The sequence below is a fragment of the Magnolia sinica genome, chromosome 5 (genome assembly GCF_029962835.1).
Source record: "Magnolia sinica isolate HGM2019 chromosome 5, MsV1, whole genome shotgun sequence".
NCBI classification, from domain to species: Eukaryota; Viridiplantae; Streptophyta; class Magnoliopsida; order Magnoliales; family Magnoliaceae; genus Magnolia; species Magnolia sinica.
Genome location: NC_080577.1, coordinates 24,031,104 through 24,052,101, shown reverse-complemented (window position 1 = coordinate 24,052,101; position 20,998 = coordinate 24,031,104). Strand labels below are relative to the sequence as shown.

The 20,998-nt window shown below is 39.1% G+C and overlaps 1 protein-coding gene across 1 annotated transcript; it reads right to left on the bottom strand.

The window, feature by feature from the left end:
* Positions 1-1,683: 1,683 nt before the first annotated feature.
* LOC131246990 (uncharacterized) lies at positions 1,684-20,622 on the bottom strand. Its single transcript, XM_058247439.1, has 9 exons — positions 20,293-20,622; positions 17,494-17,782; positions 16,201-16,664; positions 16,033-16,105; positions 15,710-15,790; positions 15,523-15,586; positions 5,457-5,544; positions 5,224-5,308; positions 1,684-1,953 (listed from the first exon to the last, which is right to left on the bottom strand). Exons 1-9 carry the CDS (start codon positions 20,466-20,468, stop codon positions 1,915-1,917), a joined length of 1,359 nt encoding a protein of 452 aa, XP_058103422.1. The 5' UTR covers positions 20,469-20,622; the 3' UTR covers positions 1,684-1,914.
* Between the last annotated feature and the right edge of the window lie 376 nt (positions 20,623-20,998).

The following is a 20,998-nucleotide window of genomic DNA, read 5'->3' as shown; positions in this document are numbered from 1 at the left end:
GGCTTACTTCCAGCACCTTATTCAAGGATGCGTCTTAGCTGTGATCAGGATCCAGTGATATTGGTGGGACCTTGATGGTGCTCACCTCAATGTATGTGTTGTATGTCTTTGCCGGACGCGGATTAGCTACTGGCAGGTTGAGCAGCAAGCCTGGCTACTGAAGTGATGTCATCAAGTTCTATGGGCCCCACCATGATATATTTACTGTATCCACACCGTTCATCCATTTTGAAAGATCATTTTAGGGCGTTAGGCAAAGAATAAGTCAGATCCAAAGTTTGAGGGATCCCCTAAAAGTTTTTAATGGTAGGCGTTCAATCCCACTGTTTTCTTAAATGTAGGCCATCTATTCGTGCATCCCCCACCCCCCACCATGATGATTGGATGCCCCCCAAAAATGGGTCTATCCAATCATATTCGGATTTTTTTTATCTAAGTTGAAAAGTTTTATTTTTCTAAAGCTCTCTTGCAGCCAAGCCATGCATGAGACAGGTATGGAGGCCCAAATCTCACATAACTGATCAACGGCCAAATCATGCAGCACACTTGCATTCTGAATATATACTAGGATCAATTTCAAGACTACCCCTGAAAAATAATTAAAAATTAAGACAAGGTTAGAGCCCTCTTGTACCCACACCCACACTATATGGATCTCAGTGTTGAAACACACCCGGTCTGGTCCACCACTGAGCCATGAAATCGGAACAGGTACATATAGTTACCAATGTGAACATATTTCAACACACCCGACTCGACTTTGGGTCTATGTGGATGATTAAATCATGCAAACATATCAAGCGATTGATGTAATTCAAAACAGAGAGGATTGGTCTATTTGGACTTACTGGCACCCTCAAGTAACACTTGAAAGTAAGGAAAAAAAAAAAAAACCTTCTGGCACCAAAAGATTGCAATGCATGGATTATGGATTCCAATCCATAAGGCATAATGAGCTGAAATTCTAATCCAAAAGGCATTGCATTCCTTCCACTGATCTCCAATGCACGGATCATGGATTCCTAAAACGCATAAGCCAGAGAAGATGCAAGCAATAACAGTCCCTTGATGTAGGCAGTCCAAAGCTGTAATTGACAATATCTCCCCCCGTCAAGCTATAGAACTTTTTTTTCTGAACTCAAATGTAACCATATATAATTCTAATAACTTGATTCAATTCAAATAGCCCGCCCTATACATTGCACAGATATGTAAAACCATTGTACAAAGTATCCAAGCAGTGGTCACTACAAGCTTTCTTTCTTCTTTCTCTCTTTTTTTAAAATAACTTGGAAGTGTAATGGAAAGCCAAGATATTAGAACAGTCTTGGGCCCCGCTCATCAATATCAGGTGGCCAAGATGTATGGCTGAAAGTGTACTTGTGTCAACAAATGGATCTGGAAGTGTAGTTGAGTGGATTGGAAAAATATCTCGGCCAGCACCGGCTGTAGCAGCACGACCCTATATAAAATGGTGGTTTTTCATGTTGGGTGTTGGGGGTGTTCATATGTGCAGATAGATGTCACTTGTAGACTGATGCTTCACCTAGGCTGATTTCTTAGGTCGGGAAATCACATAACAGAAAGAATCTGCATGTTTTATTGTTATTATTAAACGTGAATGTTGTCCAAATAATCCACATGGAATATTACACCGCATTTCCAAAGGATGAGAAAAAGGGGTTATGAATAATGCATAACATTACATTAACAAAACTGTTGATACAGGATTCTATTGATTCTATTGTTTCCTAGCTCTGGTCTTTTGAAAACCAGAAAAGTTAAAGGTTACAGATAACAGGCATAAGGCCAAGAATAATAAATAAATAATGACATTAACCAAAAACAGAATGATATCGCAACAAAGAATGCTATTGTAAACAAACAGGAGACAGAATGCGGCTCCACCAATGGTCACATAAGGTAACGTGTTGAGTGCGTGAACCCCCACAACTGCAGAAAGGAAGGCAGCAAGGAACTCAGTAAAAGAAACAAAATAGTTACTGCTTCATCACAGTGATAGGTTTTAAACAAGAAAGATTCCACCACAAATGAACACAACTTAGAATAATGCAATTTAGAGACGTGTTGTCCAGAGCGAAGCGTTTGCAACCATTTCCCGGTTTTTGTTCCTTGAGCATCAACAGCAACAAGAGGTGGGTCGACTTCAGTTTGGTGATGAGGAGTTTGAGTGGTGGGTGGTTTGGATCTTGTTCCACTCATTGGTAATGTTATGAAGAACCATAGAGACGGCGTCGATAGCAAAATGCAGAACAACAGTACACAAGGCAACAATAAATTTTCCTGAGATAACTGGTATTCCTTCACCTTGCTGAATATTACTATTTATTTATTTGCTTAGTTTCCAAGTCCGGTGCTTACTGATACAGACCTCAATGAGGACTACCTGTGGCCAGTGAAATTCTACTTGGTTCTTTGAAAGAAAGGTCATCCATCCATCCATCTACACCACAAAGCTGAGGCAAGTGAGACGGTCAATTCCTTGGATATAAATGAGGTTGAATGACACAAATATGACACTAACTACTGCTCAAGAGAATCTCATGGGCTTCCTTGCTTTGCAAAGCACAATGGGCATACACCATTAATCCAAAAGATTCCATACAGCTGATAGTCAAGGCAACTGGCCCTTGTTAGACAGTTTATAGACCTTGGGAGCTGTTCCAATGATGGTCACTCGTACCCAAGCACGAGGTACATTGACACCATCTGGAACAAAGAGTAGTCAGACGTTAATTGCACAGAGCATGATGGGAAGTGAGCGGGGATTCAGGTGAAGGCATGGGGAGGAAGCAACTTTGTCAAAATGCTAGCAAGCGTAAAAGTCTACGAATAGTGACTGGGAGTGCGTGAGTGAGGCATAAGTTCCAAGAGGTAGTCACACATTGGTGGAAGATTTGTACAACTAAGAGTCAAACGGTGCAAGCAACTAGGTCATGTTTTTGTGTACTGATGCAGCTTAATGAGGAGAAGTTAACACGGATGAGGAGCAAACTCGTCCATCGTGATAGTAGGAGGTTATTGAACGCACATTCAGGAAAGGTTATATTTAGTACAAACGTTTTCCGCCATGCAAAGTCTCTCAAAATTCACCATATGTAGGTGTAACAGAGCACAGTTCCATTTCCAACTTCTACCAGAACCATATTCAAGGGCCCCATAATACCCTTTCTCACATCATAAGTTGTATTTCTTTTTTCTTTTCTTTCATGTGACATTCAGGAAGAAGAAACATCATTTGACAGACTGGCGCATCCAATGCCTATCGCATTCCAGATCCAACGGCCAAAAATCGGGTGGCAACTCCCAAAATCACTTTCCGACAGAGATGGAGTTTGATTAATCCAACTATACGATCAAGCAACAAAAGCTTGAAGCACATCGGGAGTGTTTGGATCTCCACTTAATATTGCACTTACAAGGAATATGGCCTCAAATCCATCTGTTGAGGCCTGCATCCCATGAATAGATGGCCATGAGATTCTGGGCTAGCTAGGTATGGAGCAAACAGGATTATATCCACGCTGAGTCAGACTGATGCGGCAAGCTTTCCCTGCATAGGAACCTAGGGAATAAAGACGTGCTTGGGAATATGCCCTTGTGCTTGGACCAATAAATGCATCCAGTGATGTGATCTGGGTCCAGGCCAATATGAGATTTTGAAGACTGAAGTGGGAAGCAATCCCAGATGTAGGAGACGGCTCAAAAGCATGAATAGCAGTAGCTAATAATCTAGCATCAGATGGCCTCTGATACCAAGTGGTCTGTCACCATTTGCTACGTAATGTTCACTATACTTCAAAGTTCAAACCATGCACTTGGGTGTTCGAACTTCCCGTGGAAGGAGTCATAGCATTGTAACTAGGGCTGGCAATGGGGAGGGCTTGGCCCTGGCAAAATCAATATTTTGAATAGGCCTAGCCTAGTAGCCCTGGCCCAACCAGTTCAAAATCCATACCTAAACCAACCCAAGGCCCACCCATTGCCATCCCTAGTTGTAACCTCCCTTTGCCTGAAAAGGAAAATAATTCCTCACCATCTGGATAGCAGCGCATTTTCCCCAGCCTTCACCACAAAGTCGTTTTCTGTCAGATTTCATGAGAAAGTTTGATATGTGCATTAATTCTATAGGATCTCAGGTGGGTCTTATGGTGGTGGCAAGGTCCCATACCTTTCCAATTTGGTTCTATGGTGCTCCTAAGGTGGTGCTTTTGCTTGGCTTATGGGTTGGAACAGAGTGCTTACTATCGTTAATTTGCAGAAAGAGGGATCTTATTTTAGTTAATGCTTGTTCCTTATGTTGGTGCTATGAAGAATTAATGGATCATCTCTTTATTTACTGCCCTTTTACTAGGGAGCTGTGGTAGTGTTTTTGGTCTCTTCAGTGTGTGTTGGGTGCTGCCGCATTCGATTGCTGATTTCTTCGTCCAATGGCATGGTGAAGGGCCGGATTCTTCTCGTAGAGGGAGATGGAGATTGTTCCTTTTGGTTGGTCTTTGGGCAGTGTGGGCTGAAAGAAACAACTGATGTTTTCGAGACAGGTGTGGCACACCTAGGGGCGTCTTCCTGAGAGCGCCATTCTCTGTTGTTGAGTGGGCTGTCACTGTGCCCTCATAAGGGCTGTTTTGTTTCTGGTTTTTGTTCCTTAGTTCCTTTTGTGCTTTTCTTTTCTTGTATTATTTCGGCTTCACTGCTTTTTGGATAAAGTTGTCATCCTTCAAAAAAAAAAAAAAAAAAAAACCGTAGTCACTGTGGTTGCACATAAGACATTAGTTGAGATTGAGGATTGGCGAAACATGATTCATGAAGCCATCTCGAAATGGTTGGGATTAGGTTTATAATGATGATGGACACAGTTTATCTGAACCAAGTGAAGCAATAATCAACATTGGTCTTGTGATGGATTGAAAGATCAGAAGGCTACCTGTAATGGTTCCATCTCAGGAACCATATTTCTTAAATATGTACGCTATACCAAGCTAGAAAGGATAACTAACACAATCCCATCATAATTATAAATTTTACAAAGAAGTTTACCAATGCCCTACATTATCAACGTTTTCTTGAGAAACAGAATATTTCTAGAAGAAACAACAAAAGAAGAGGAAATGTGACTCTTGAAAATTAAACAGGCAAAAACTTCGTTAAAGAATTAGAAGACCTGAAAGGTGATTGAACATCAAGTAATTAACCAAGCGTTACCTCAACATTCTTCAACTCGAACTCCGGATTATGAGCCAAGCACAAGTTCCCAAAAGTCTCACAAGGCCCACTTGTTCCATGCAACCTTGTCAAAGAGAGCACTTAGATTAGAAGGCAAACCAATCATCTACCTTTAACATCTTCTGGAATTAAATTTCCACAGATTTTTGGCATTTTAGACATTTTCGAAAGAGTAGAAATTTCCAATTTTGAAAGAAAAGAGAAGAACTTACAAATCCCCATCCAAGCATAATGCAAAGCTGTCGCCCCCACCAAGTGCCAGTAAGTCGTTCAAACATAAATAGTAGTACCTGTTTGCACCTACGACAAGCAAACCGTGTCATGTGACAACTATGAAAAAGAACTCATTATTTATTTTTATGCAACAATAGTTTATTAAACAAGGGGAAGAAAAAAGATTCCACCAATAATGGATAAGAACCAACAACGAGCACGGACTGCCTAGCCACACCACTCTTGGCCAGATCATCAGCCACAATAGTCTCTCTAGGGACTAAAAGAAATAGAAAAAGTAGCAATCAGCTCCTTACTTTCATTTACACAAAAGAAACGCTTCCAAAGAACAAGAGAATCCATTAGCCTAGAAAATAGCACTCCTGGAATGGCCATGGTAATGGAAGCATGCAGAAAGTTTCTTTTAGATCTCTGTCTTTGTGATTTTTGGTTGACATTTCTCTTTGAATTTGACCAATGGCAAGAACTCTTAACCCATTTTTCTCCTGTGGCATATAATCTTTATAGGCATGAGAATGATCTTCATCCCATCGTGCATAAATGTTACATGTTTTAAATCTATTGTGAACTTGTGATCAACTTTCTGATTACACAACCAAGAGCATCCCAGCAGGATGTCCGACTTTTATTGGAATGCTCACACCAAACAGATTCAATGTATTGGCAGCCCATCGATTAGTTAACTAAGCAGTGATTATCCACTAGAATATAAGTGTCATTTACCCACTGATGATGCATCACACCAATACTGGGGGAGGGGGGTTTGGTTGTCCTGGTCCCCAAGAAAAGTCAAGTCTGAGTAGGTAGTTTCTTCAAGCCCAAAGGGATTAGAATCAGCTTAGGAAATAATGCATTGTAGGGGGATAACTATCTTGCCTTGGTCCACCTAAAAAGTCACTCTAATTCTGAATGGGGAGTTTTTTTTTTTGGAGACCAAGGGATTGGAATTAATGGCTATAGTAGGTCTTACTGAAGCTGATTTTATTTACGAAAGTTGTTGCAGTAATTCATTTCAGTTCCAGTTAATTTAGGGTAGTTAAGTTAGCTTCTATTTCTATCCTATATGAAGTGTAATTGAACAAACTACAAGGAATATATAACCAGTAGATCTTTTGAGGATGTTCTTCAATCTGAAATCCCTCCCTCCCTCTCCTCATCCTCAACATCAACCACTCAATCTGGTATGGTTTCAGGTGCTTCTCTACCTTAAGCTGCAACTTACCAACTCTTGCAAGGGACTCAATACTTCAATCATAGAAAATCTTCCATTCTGGCTCTCTCAGTGCAGTAAAGACCAATTCATGATAAGAGTGGTACTCTTACAAGATTCCCACTCTAATTCACAGCCTTTGTCTTTACATGTATAGCTGTAGTTCTTCCTTACATTTGTCTTCAACTTGACCATCACAAAAGTGCATACCTAAAGTTGGACAAACCGCTGCATAGCCTCATGCACCACTATAGTTATAACCGATGTCGTCAAAATGCATATGCGACTGTGTGCGACCAACATATGTTGTGTGCATATGCAATCGCACAATTGCATATATATATATATATATATATATATATATATATAAAAAAAATGAAAAGAGAAAAAAAATGTTTTTTTTTTTTTGAGAAATCACGATTGTATTAAAAAAGAGGGGAAGGAACAAAGGAGAAAGGGGGGGGGGGGGGCGGTGTGTGTGTGTGTGTGTGTGGGAACTAGGCCTAACCGGATTGCCAAGACGGCAACTGAGCTAAACACCTAGGAAACGAAAATCATAATCCTTTAAAACCAGCACCAGGGCCGCCCACCCTACAATGTAACCCTTTGCCTTAGAAGCCACAACGGAGGAGAAAAGAGCGATGTCCCGAAAACATCTGCTATTCCTCTCATTCCACACCGCCCACCACATGGCAAATATCACCATTCTTCACAAGCGGGTTCTGCTTTTGTCCATTCAAACACCATGCCAAGCCTTGAGAAGGATATCCACCGAAGAAGGGAAGCACCAACTGACACTAAATCGAGAACAAAGCTCCGTCTAAATTGGGTAGATGAAGGGGCAGTGAATGAGGTGATCGACAGATTTTGCGTCCCTCATGCAGCACAAAAGAGAAAAAAAATGTAAAAAAATTCTATAGAAAAAATTAGGAAAAACTTTCTTAATTGATTGGATAACTTATTTTACTTATTTCAGGTTTGTTTGAGACTTTTGAGTGTTTTGTTAAGTTATATATTTAATTACTTATATTATTAAAGAAGAAGATTGGGAAGCTACATTAATAGAGAATTAATTATTAAAAACTTTAAACATACAAATGTCACCCAAACTTACAAACCCGCATAGTTTACACACTATGTGAGTCTTTTCGGTAGCACTATAATAGTGGTCGTACTTCTAACCTGGGTCATTTGACTTAAGTTTCAAAGAAGAAGATTGGGAAGAAGGTATGATTCTTATACTCTTGTAAATATAATGGTTGGAAAGTAGAGAGAGATAGAGAGATTGTTACACACACTTGTAGAGACTAGAATTTAGATAGAGGGAGGGAGAGAGAGAGAGAAAGAGAGAGAGAGAGAGAGAGAGAGAGAGAGAGAGAGACACGTGTAGAGACTAGAATCTAGATTGAGGGAGAGAGTAGAAATAGAATAACTTACACTTTAGAGAGAGAGAGAGAGAGAGAGAGAGAGAGAGAGAGAGACTTCTAGCCTTCTTGATTCTTGAACTTGTGTTATACTCGTACTTGAATCGTATAACTTGTAGTTTGTACTTTGTAGGCTTGCTTGTACACTTGTAAGTTGTAAGCTTGTAGCTTGTAGCTAGTAATGATGTTTAACTAACTTGTTAGTTGTAACTTGAGTAATTGACTCCTCTCTTGAGTCTTGAAAGTTGAAACCAAAAAAAAAAAAAAAAAAAATCAAACTTGAAAGAGAAAGTAAGAAAGAATGAATGAGAGTATGAGATGAGATGAGAGAGCATGTAATGCACGGGAGAAAAAATGAATGTAAGAGGAGAGAAAAATAGAGAATGAATGAGAGAATGTAGGTGAAAGATAGAAAGAGAGAGAGAGAGAGAGAGAGAGAGAGAGAGAGAGAGAGAGAGAATGTTACTATTTACTAAATGAATATAATGAATGGCAAATAAAAGGAAAAAAAGAAGAGAATAATGAATATTACCATTTACTAAATGACTTGAATAAGAAATGAAAGAATGAAACTATAAAAGATATGGGAGGAACCGAAGAAGAAATTTTCTTGAATGAGAGGAGTATTCTTGTTGAATCTTGATCTTTGAACAATAAACACTTCAACTTTCAATAGAGATTCGAGAATGGGAAACATGAAAGATAGAAAAAGAGAGAATGTAAGAGAATGAGAAAGAGAATGTTACCATTTACCAAACGAATTGAATGAATGGCAAATAAAAGGGGGAAAAAAAGGAGAATAATGAATATTACTATTTACTAAATGAATTGAATAAGAAATGAAACTATGAAACTATAACAGATATGGGAGGAACAGAAGAAGAAATGCCCTTGAATGAGGGGAGTAATCTTGTTGAATCTTGATCTTTGAACAATGAACACTTCAACTTTCAATAGAGATTCGAGAATTGGAAACATGAAAGAGTTGTGGAATCTTGATCCTTGAAGTCTTAATTGAAACTTGAAAAAGAGTTGTTGTGGTCTTGTAGTTGTAGAGACATTAGAGAAAGAAGAGAGAAAAGGAGTAAAAGAGAGAATGGGCTTTAGAATGGAGAATATTGAAAATGGGGAGGGGGTTTGCTGGAAAAAAAAAAACCCGGTCACATTATGTGATCACATAATGTCGCATATGTGCTGGGATTGCAAATGTGGGCATATGCAATTGCATTTGACAACAGTGGTTATAACACTTCATAATGTTGTTCTCTTCTCTGCCGGCCTGTTGCAGGAGACTTCCCTTCTGAATCAGAGTTGCCTGTAGCAGAGATGGATATCAAATTCTGGTATTGAAGGAGACTTTCCTTCTGAATCAGTGTTGCCTGTCGCAGAGATGGATATCAAATTGCTGCCACTATTCATCATTGAATTATTAAGGCCACTACCAGAAATAGAATAAGGAACCAACGAATGCCATGCAGAGATACCGGTGATCTACAAAACTAAGAACCAGCCAGCTTGAATGTTGCTACTCCTGATCAGTGTCTATTTAATCTGGTCTTGGATCTCTAAGACTATCAGGTGGGCCTCATCCACACTGTGTCAATGAACTTTCCGAGTTATCTTCAGGAAGCAGACTTCCATTCGCTCTCATTAACCTCACTGCAAGTAGCAGACTTTCATTCGCTCTCATTAACCTCACTGCAAGCAGCAGGACTTTTTGTCATTTACATCACTGCAAATCATTACATGCTAAAACTTCTCAGCGTATTCTTTCATTAACCTCGCTGCAAATCATTACATGCTAAAACTTCTCAGCGTATTCTTTCATTAACTCACTGCAACTCATTACATGTTAAAACTTCTCAGTGTATTCTTTCATTAACTCACTGCAAATCATTACATGCTAAAACTTCTGTGTATTCTTCCACTGACAAGTTTCCTTCGACATTTTAAAATAAGATCCCAGAGAAGAGTCTCCTCATGGTCGAGCAGTAATACTTCTTCTTCAACTTGATTTCATCTCTTCCTAATTGTTCATAGGAGGATGCAAACTATGAAATAACTGAGCCTTGAGGCGGTGCCACCAATTCTATGCTGAAATTTTGAGTGTCAACTGAGTCAATTGCACTTTATGTTAATCTGACATAACGAACCCATTCAACTAATTCACTAAAGATAATAACCAGTCATGGAATGTTTTTGGATCTAGCTTCCCATAAAAATTGGGAATCTCCATGCGTACATGCTTTGATTCCTCATGGAGTAAGCAATGTAATAGGGCTGCACTTTGAAGGATTGGATAAAATATGGGTTTCAGGTATTTGGAATTGAGTAACTATGAGATGTTGTTGGAGATTAGGTGCAGTTATGGGCTGCCGTGAGGAATAAGGTTAGAGAATAGGTGCAGATAGGATTTGAATGGTGACTTGGTTCACAGTTAGGTTTTTGGAATTGTATTGGGGCAGAAGTTTAGGAGTTTGGGCAAGATTTAGGTGTCTGATATCATGGGGCTACCTTAGGCTGTGGATTGTAATTTGGAAGGGGGTAGTAGGGTTTTGGAGCTGGAAAGATTAGAAAAAGAAAGGATTGACCCCAAAAATTGAAACCCCAATTAACTCAAATAAGAGATCATTCCCAAGATAAGAACTTGCTAAGATACCAAGAAACTCAATGCAGTACGAGGCTGAACTTGAGCCCAACATTGATTTTTTTTTTTTTATATTTATAATCAACTAGAATTGCTCATATCAGATTCGGAGGTCACTTCCTACTCCAAACTCAATAAACTACCCGTGGGAAACAAGAAAGCAGATAATAGAAAAAGAATAAGCAAGATGAGGATAGAACTAGTGGCATCGCACCACTAGTTTAGGAAGCATTGCACCCCTTGACAACAGCCCATTGCAAGGTCTTTTTTTAAAGGCTTTATTTATCAAAATAATCAGCATGTCTCTAGGTCACACACATGACCATGTATACAGGCCTTCATACTCCACTTTCCTAATTTAAATAAAACTCAACTTTTTTTTCTTTTTCTTTCTTTCTTTCTTTCTTTTTTTTTTTTTAAAGGGTTAGCTTGTTAGTACACACCCATGTCAGTACACACACTCCACTGTTAGCCACCCCCACTAGGGATCGATGCCAAGACCTCAAGTGTTGAAACGAGGTATCTCAACTCAGTCTACCAGTTGAGCTATGGATCTGGGTGTTAAATAATACTCAACTTGTTGCTTGTTAAACAAGTTTCTAGGAAAACAAAGAAAATTCTCTCATAAAATCAATAGGGAATTCTCAACCATGTGGGCCTAGGGACTAAGTGAGCCCCACCATAGGAATAATACCCAGCCAATAGGATTTGTGGGCCCCACACAGACCAGACGTACCTCGGATCAAGCCATTCCATTGATCCTGCTTTCCCCATAGACCGATCAGACCACAGACAGCCACAGGACATCCAATAGTTTCAGCGGTTCCCATTGACCAATCAGATTCCCTGTTTTTCTTTCTGTGGATCAACCAGGAAACATGCCTCTGGCCTTATGTGCATCTGCTGAGGTACCAGTTTCAGTCCTTCCTGAAACCGATGATGTAATCGCTGCCATCATCATCGAAGCCTTATCCCAATTACTTGGGGTCGGCTACATGAATCCTGTTGCGTCATCCACTCTACAATGGCCATACCTTCAGTTAGACCATAGGTCGTCAAGTATTTTCATGCTACCTCCATCCACATCCTTTTGGGCCTTCCCCTTGCCCTTTTAAAACCTTCAACTAGTACCAACTTACTCCTAACCGGAATGGTTCTTGGTCTCCGTTGCAAATGATCGAACCATCTAAGTCTACTTTCCCTCATTTTATTACCTATTGGTGCTACTCCTAAGTTCCCCCAAATGCATTCATTTTTAATTCTATACTTCCTCATTTTGCCACTCATCCATCTCAACATCCTCATTTCAATTAACATTCATCCTATGAACATGTTGTTCCTTAACTACTCAACATTCTATGCCATAAAGCATAGGTGATCTTATAGCTATCCTATAAAATTTCCCTTTCAGATAGAGGCATATTTAAAGACGGAAAAAATCCTTGACTCGAACTGTAGCCCATAAACATGGATATTGTCTCAGAGATTTAGTTGACACAGAAACCGGAAATAATTCAAGAATGCTGATGGGAACATGTGTGCATAGGTGCGTGGTGAGGAAATTTAGGATGTATTTTCCACAGGAAAATACAACCTCAAAAGTTTGGTCTTCAGGAGTTTTGTGCTTGCATATCTATGTGCCATAAAAGATAGATAAAGAAAATCACAAGACCATGGACTCAAGAGGAGGTCTCCTCAAAGTTCACAGTCCCAAAGCAAATATCAAGAAATTATTGCTCAAATTGTTCTGGGAGAGGCTTAAGAACTATATCGCTACATAGGTTCTAAGGTTGATCATTTCCTTGCATATACAAATACTGGTATGATTTATAGTTCCACATTGCTTTATATGATTTTTGTTGATCATTTCCTTGCATACACAAATATTGGTATGATTTCCAATTCCATGTTGCTCCATATGATTTTTTTTTCCAATCTAAAAGAAAATAATACATAAAAGAGAAAGGTCCAAGAGAAAGCTAACTCTATGAAATTATGCATGGAGAATGATCCTATTTTGGAACTCTGTTCAATTTTAAGGGGCATCCATCTACTAGAAAATAAGACAGTTCAAAAATCTTCATTTTCTTATTTCACAGAGTGAAATGTAAAGATTTTAGGATTTTACTGTAAGGCAAGAGAACTTTGGTTGATTCCTCATGGAGTAAGCAATGTAATAGGGCTGCACTTTGAAGGATTGGATAAAATATGGGTTTCAGGTATTTGGAATTGAGTAACTATGAGATGTTGTTGGAGATTAGGTGCAGTTATGGGCTGCCGTGAGGAATAAGGTTAGAGAATAGGTGCAGATAGGATTTGAATGGTGACTTGGTTCACAGTTAGGTTTTTGGAATTGTATTGGGGCAGAAGTTTAGGAGTTTGGGCAAGATTTAGGTGTCTGATATCATGGGGCTACCTTAGGCTGTGGATTGTAATTTGGAAGGGGGTAGTAGGGTTTTGGAGCTGGAAAGATTAGAAAAAGAAAGGATTGACCCCAAAAATTGAAACCCCAATTAACTCAAATAAGAGATCATTCCCAAGATAAGAACTTGCTAAGATACCAAGAAACTCAATGCAGTACGAGGCTGAACTTGAGCCCAACATTGATTTTTTTTTTTTTATATTTATAATCAACTAGAATTGCTCATATCAGATTCGGAGGTCACTTCCTACTCCAAACTCAATAAACTACCCGTGGGAAACAAGAAAGCAGATAATAGAAAAAGAATAAGCAAGATGAGGATAGAACTAGTGGCATCGCACCACTAGTTTAGGAAGCATTGCACCCCTTGACAACAGCCCATTGCAAGGTCTTTTTTTAAAGGCTTTATTTATCAAAATAATCAGCATGTCTCTAGGTCACACACATGACCATGTATACAGGCCTTCATACTCCACTTTCCTAATTTAAATAAAACTCAACTTTTTTTTCTTTTTCTTTCTTTCTTTCTTTCTTTTTTTTTTTTTTTAAGGGTTAGCTTGTTAGTACACACCCATGTCAGTACACACACTCCACTGTTAGCCACCCCCACTAGGGATCGATGCCAAGACCTCAAGTGTTGAAACGAGGTATCTCAACTCAGTCTACCAGTTGAGCTATGGATCTGGGTGTTAAATAATACTCAACTTGTTGCTTGTTAAACAAGTTTCTAGGAAAACAAAGAAAATTCTCTCATAAAATCAATAGGGAATTCTCAACCATGTGGGCCTAGGGACTAAGTGAGCCCCACCATAGGAATAATACCCAGCCAATAGGATTTGTGGGCCCCACACAGACCAGACGTACCTCGGATCAAGCCATTCCATTGATCCTGCTTTCCCCATAGACCGATCAGACCACAGACAGCCACAGGACATCCAATAGTTTCAGCGGTTCCCATTGACCAATCAGATTCCCTGTTTTTCTTTCTGTGGATCAACCAGGAAACATGCCTCTGGCCTTATGTGCATCTGCTGAGGTACCAGTTTCAGTCCTTCCTGAAACCGATGATGTAATCGCTGCCATCATCATCGAAGCCTTATCCCAATTACTTGGGGTCGGCTACATGAATCCTGTTGCGTCATCCACTCTACAATGGCCATACCTTCAGTTAGACCATAGGTCGTCAAGTATTTTCATGCTACCTCCATCCACATCCTTTTGGGCCTTCCCCTTGCCCTTTTAAAACCTTCAACTAGTACCAACTTACTCCTAACCGGAATGGTTCTTGGTCTCCGTTGCAAATGATCGAACCATCTAAGTCTACTTTCCCTCATTTTATTACCTATTGGTGCTACTCCTAAGTTCCCCCAAATGCATTCATTTTTAATTCTATACTTCCTCATTTTGCCACTCATCCATCTCAACATCCTCATTTCAATTAACATTCATCCTATGAACATGTTGTTCCTTAACTACTCAACATTCTATGCCATAAAGCATAGGTGATCTTATAGCTATCCTATAAAATTTCCCTTTCAGATAGAGGCATATTTAAAGACGGAAAAAATCCTTGACTCGAACTGTAGCCCATAAACATGGATATTGTCTCAGAGATTTAGTTGACAAAGAAACCGGAAATAATTCAAGAATGCTGATGGGAACATGTGTGCATAGGTGCGTGGTGAGGAAATTTAGGATGTATTTTCCACAGGAAAATACAACCTCAAAAGTTTGGTCTTCAGGAGTTTTGTGCTTGCATATCTATGTGCCATAAAAGATAGATAAAGAAAATCACAAGACCATGGACTCAAGAGGAGGTCTCCTCAAAGTTCACAGTCCCAAAGCAAATATCAAGAAATTATTGCTCAAATTGTTCTGGGAGAGGCTTAAGAACTATATCGCTACATAGGTTCTAAGGTTGATCATTTCCTTGCATATACAAATACTGGTATGATTTATAGTTCCACATTGCTTTATATGATTTTTGTTGATCATTTCCTTGCATACACAAATATTGGTATGATTTCCAATTCCATGTTGCTCCATATGATTTTTTTTTCCAATCTAAAAGAAAATAATACATAAAAGAGAAAGGTCCAAGAGAAAGCTAACTCTATGAAATTATGCATGGAGAATGATCCTATTTTGGAACTCTGTTCAATTTTAAGGGGCATCCATCTACTAGAAAATAAGACAGTTCAAAAATCTTCATTTTCTTATTTCACAGAGTGAAATGTAAAGATTTTAGGATTTTACTGTAAGGCAAGAGAACTTTGGTTGAGTTCCCAAAAATGTTTCCCTATAAAGAATAAGCAGACAAATCAATGAGTGAAATGCATACCAGTTGCTCTAAATAACCTTGGTTCACCATATATTGTTGTGAATACAAATGTTTGGTTTGTCCCCTACCACCAAGAAGTGATAAAATAAGTTTAGGTTGGCACAATAAAAAAATAAAACAAGCAACTAGATTTCAAGGAAGCAACAAGATAAACCAAATGCATAAGTCAAGGATGGTAGAAACGTACTTGATATTTTCTTTTTGCTGTAGGGTTTAGGGGGCATTCTAACAGCCCACCAAATATAGCACCTTGCATATCCCCAGCAATCTAGAAGGCATGAAAGAAAATTTTCTCATATGAATTTCCATATCCTAGTGAGAAGAAACATCCTAGAACACTCCTAACTATTTTGACACACAACAAGAAATTGTGAAGCTTTCCCAGTTGGGAAAAAAAAAACTCAAAAAGCATTTCCCTGACTCAATACTCAAATCACTGTTACTGCAAGAAAGAAACTTCTATTTGAACATAGATATGGCTGTAAAAAATTTGTAAAAAAATGAACTTACCAATAAACAGGGTCCCGCAAGGTCACCACTCTTACGAAGAAGTGTACGAAGTGATATACCATGTTTCATCGTACTGCCCTTCATTCAAATGGGACAGTAATAAATAATCACACCCAAGAAAAACAAAGGATAATAGATAACAAGATAACAATCCTTTTAATAACTTGCCTATACAACAAGACCCATTGGCACCCTTTCACTATATTCGGAAGGGTTGATTGCAAAAACTCGTACAAATCTGAGGATATAAATGAGGATTCTTCTGTAGTATCTGGAGGAAACTTGGTTAAATTAGCTGAGGTGGATGTTTCTTCAGTTTTCTCAGAACTATCACCGTTCCTTTCAGAAACATGGTCATCTTCTTCTTCACAAAACTCAAGGGTTTCGTAACCCCCTTGTTCATGTCCAAATTCTGCTTCATGATCCAATGATCTATCTTTCCAAGAAAAACGCTTACTGCTCCATTTACTAGGAAGCAAACGACGTGATGAAGATGATGATTCACGCTGACCAGTGAACTTGCTCGATTTCCGTCCAAGACCAGGGCTTACCGTAGGGATAAGAGATAAAAGCACTGTCGGAAAAGAAGCTGACTCAGGACGGTATAGTTCCTCTTTAGGGAAAGGTAAGACCTGAACATGTAAAAGCTCCATGTTATAACAACTGAACTTCATGAAATTGAAAATGCGCAAAAGAAAGAAATTCGGCAATTAATAGAAATCGCAAATGGCATCGCTACTGGATGATATTCACTTCATAATTCAGAGAATCAACAGAGAGAAATCATAGACTGTGTGAAATGCCTTTTCCCTGCTCATATAAGAGAATCTAATCCTATATGCCTGAAATGCATGTAAAAGATCTCAACTGTTCATCAGACAGGTTCCAGAATGGATAAGTCATTGTCCAGAAACCCAGCCATTCGGACAATCCTAACCATCAGTTGAATGGGTTGTGAAGAATGCTGATGGACTGTTAAAAGGAAAGTAGAAGCGCAGCTCGCATTCAACTAACAAAATGCCAATAGTTGGAGGATTATCTGATCAGTGGATGTGATTTTCACTCTAGGGCCTATCCGTAGTGGGGCCCACCACATGAACAGACCAGATCTCGTACACATATGCGACATGTACAGCACTAGAGCCAGTTAAATATTTTCGAGAGAAAATTACGATTAATTACGCGACCAAATAAAAAACCAATAACATTTTCAGATCCAACAATTAGCCATTGATAATTCTAAGAACGATCTGAAAATTTCAAACCACGAGATAAAATAAACCGAAAACAACATGTCCAGATCAGATCAGATCAGAGATCTCACCAAATCCCGGCCTAAAACCACGGAGATCGAGACAGAACAGCTCAATTCTTTGAATTAATTTTAAAAAAAATAATCGTAGAAAGGTACATTTCGAATATAAGATGAAAGATCAAAGATCTGAGATCGAAGAAAAGGACCTTAGGTTCGGGTCGAACGACAGGAGACGATGGCGAGTCCTTAGGAGTGGCGTGGGAGGAAGAGGAGGGCGAATCTGCAAGGAAGCGGGAAAGTTTGTCTGCAACCTTTTCTTTCCAATGGAGCATCTTGTCTTCTTCAACAATGGCGGAACGAGGCCGAAACGCTAACCCTAATTTCCATATGAAAGGAAAAGCAAGCCCTAATTCAAGGGAAGGGAAATGACAGACACGACAGGGAAGACGGTGGAAAGGGGAACGACCTTTTGCTTTTCCATTTCCTCTCCTTTCTCTCAATTACGGCTCTGTACGCTTGGAAAGGGTGGCGGGGAAATGCGAATGCTACTCGCGCGAATAGATTGGAATCCTTTCGTCGCACGTGTTCGGACATCCTGGATATTCCTTCATGGTCCGGACTCGGATTCGGTAGTGATCCCTCTGGTACCGAGGTCGGTTCTGGTTGGTTCTGTGGGCTACACCATGATGTATGTGTTTTATCCATGCCGTCCATCCATTTTTTCAGATAATTTTATGGAATTATTCCAAAAATAAGTTAGATCAGAATCTTAAATAGACCACACCACAGGAAAAAGATTTAATGCTCGCCATTAATCAATAGTTAGGATGGTACATAAACATCATAACTAGCCTTTGTAAGTTTTCAACGGTGGGCATTAAACAACCATTGTTCCCTATGGTGTGGTGCAATTAAGATTTAGATCTCGTCATTTTTTGGTTAATAAGCAAAAATGAGTTGGAAAAATGCATGGACCATGTATATAAAACATATGGTGGGCTCACAGCATGAGGCAACGGTTAATTAACCAAAATGTAATTTTTACACCTTTTTGAATGCCAATTGTAACAGCCTGTGTTTTTTACACGAAAATAGAGGAAAAATTCAATTTTTTTATGGGGCCAACTGTAATATATGTGGCTTATCGGCACCATCCATCTATTTTGCAGGCTGATTTTAAGACATGAACATAAATTTAAAGAGATCCAAAGCTCAAGTCAACTGCACCACATTAAAGAGTGAGAATTAAACTGGAGAAATTTACCACACTAGACAATACCTTTTATTCAGCCGTTTTTATGAAGGAATACAAACTTAAGTTACCAACTTAGACTAACACGTGCAGATAGCAAATTTGAGGATGAAAATACCCCTGCTTTTTAAGTAAGCCGGACTATAGCTACGAATTTAGTGACCTCTGTAGCTACGAATTATAACCGTAGCCATAGGTACCGTAGCTGAGTTCGCAGCCGACCCCAACAGTGGGACAAGACATTGAATCAGGGTTGACCAGGTCAGTGGGACAATGACTAGGGGTTGACTGGGTCAGTGGGATGTGGCTTTTTAAGGCAAAATCAGATGGTTAGCATCATCTTCTCAATGTAATTTTTGAGTTATTCTCCGTAATCAATTATCCATGCTCCATAATCAATTATCCATGCACTACTTATGTTTTTTTTAATTATTATTAGCCATTTTCTTCGATTTTGGAATGAGAAAACTAGTTTGGTTCCATATCTCTAAATTCGGATTGATCATATAATTCTAACCATCCAATTGATGGACATCAAATGGAGGGTTATAGTAAAATAGCCAGTGGTTCAAAATCCAACGATTAATATCACCATCTCAATGCGATATTTGGGTTATGCTTCATCAGCAATTGTGCCTGCATTATGTAGCTATCAAACTCCTATGTTAGTTGTCTCATTTTGGAGCGGTTATACTGAAAAATCTACATCCCTGATAACCCATGAGTACATAAGCAATATTGACATGTAGTTGGTGATTAAGGTGAATGATTGCAACATTTTGTATTGAATGCATTTGTACTAGCACCTTTTACCCGGATAAAATGATGGTCCGTCTCGATGTGTTTTGTCCTTGTTCTACGGCTAAGATATGGATGCAAGTTGATGATCCATTTCAATGTGTTTTGTCCTTTCTCTATACATGAGATATTGATGCAAACAGTCACATCTTTATCAAACATGTCAGATTGGTTAACAGCCCTTCCTACAACCTTAACGATCAAGACTAATTTGCTCAAGAAAACTCAGTTTAACTGTATGTTTTAAATTCGTTATGATATCTTGAATATCTGATTGTAATTTGAGGAGCATGCATGAGCTGACTAACCACTTTATTTATCTAACCGAGGCATTACTTATTGGTTGGTGGTGAGATAAGAATCTTTTCATTTTTTACCAATTCCGAGCAAAAATTCTTCAATTTTCGAATATAAACATTATATTTAGGCTATTGTTTATTGTTTATTGGTACGTTCTCGAGTCATCATTCCTATTGGTGTAACGCCCTGAAAATCGGGGGTCGAGTAGGAGCCCAACTCCCGAGTTCCAACACATCACTTAGGCAACATAGATAATGATGATTTAATGTTATCCGTATTAGTGCACTAAACATGAGTGAGATTATCCTAAAACAACATATCATACTCCAAAGACAGTTAAATTACGCAAGCGGAAAACTGTGATAAGTACGTATAAGTATATAAGTGATTGTAAGTCCCCAGAGTATGAACGTCACCAGGTCAAATATATACATGTACAATTTCTAAAATATCTAAAGTGAATATACATGTGTGTCCCCAAATTACAAAATGGTAAAGTGTAATGGCATCTAGTCATCATCCCTGGAACCCCGTCGATTAGAACATGACCTACATAGACCCGCCTAATAACTGCATAAAGTAAAACCACGGAGATCGAGACAGAACAGCTCAATTCTTTGAATTAATTTTAAAAAAAATAATCGTAGAAAGGTACATTTCGAATATAAGATGAAAGATCAAAGATCTGAGATCGAAGAAAAGGACCTTAGGTTCGGGTCGAACGACAGGAGACGATGGCGAGTCCTTAGGAGTGGCGTGGGAGGAAGAGGAGGGCGAATCTGCAAGGAAGCGGGAAAGTTTGTCTGCAACCTTTTCTTTCCAATGGAGCATCTTGTCTTCTTCAACAATGGCGGAACGAGGCCGAAACGCTAACCCTAATTTCCATATGAAAGGAAAAGCAAGCCCTAATTCAAGGGAAGGGAAATGACAGACACGACAGGGAAGACGGTGGAAAGGGGAACGACCTTTTGCTTTTCCATTTCCTCTCCTTTCTCTCAATTACGGCTCTGTACGCTTGGAAAGGGTGGCGGGGAAATGCGAATGCTACTCGCGCGAATAGATTGGAATCCTTTCGTCGCACGTGTTCGGACATCCTGGATATTCCTTCATGGTCCGGACTCGGATTCGGTAGTGATCCCTCTGGTACCGAGGTCGGTTCTGGTTGGTTCTGTGGGCTACACCATGATGTATGTGTTTTATCCATGCCGTCCATCCATTTTTTCAGATAATTTTATGGAATTATTCCAAAAATAAGTTAGATCAGAATCTTAAATAGACCACACCACAGGAAAAAGATTTAATGCTCGCCATTAATCAATAGTTAGGATGGTACATAAACATCATAACTAGCCTTTGTAAGT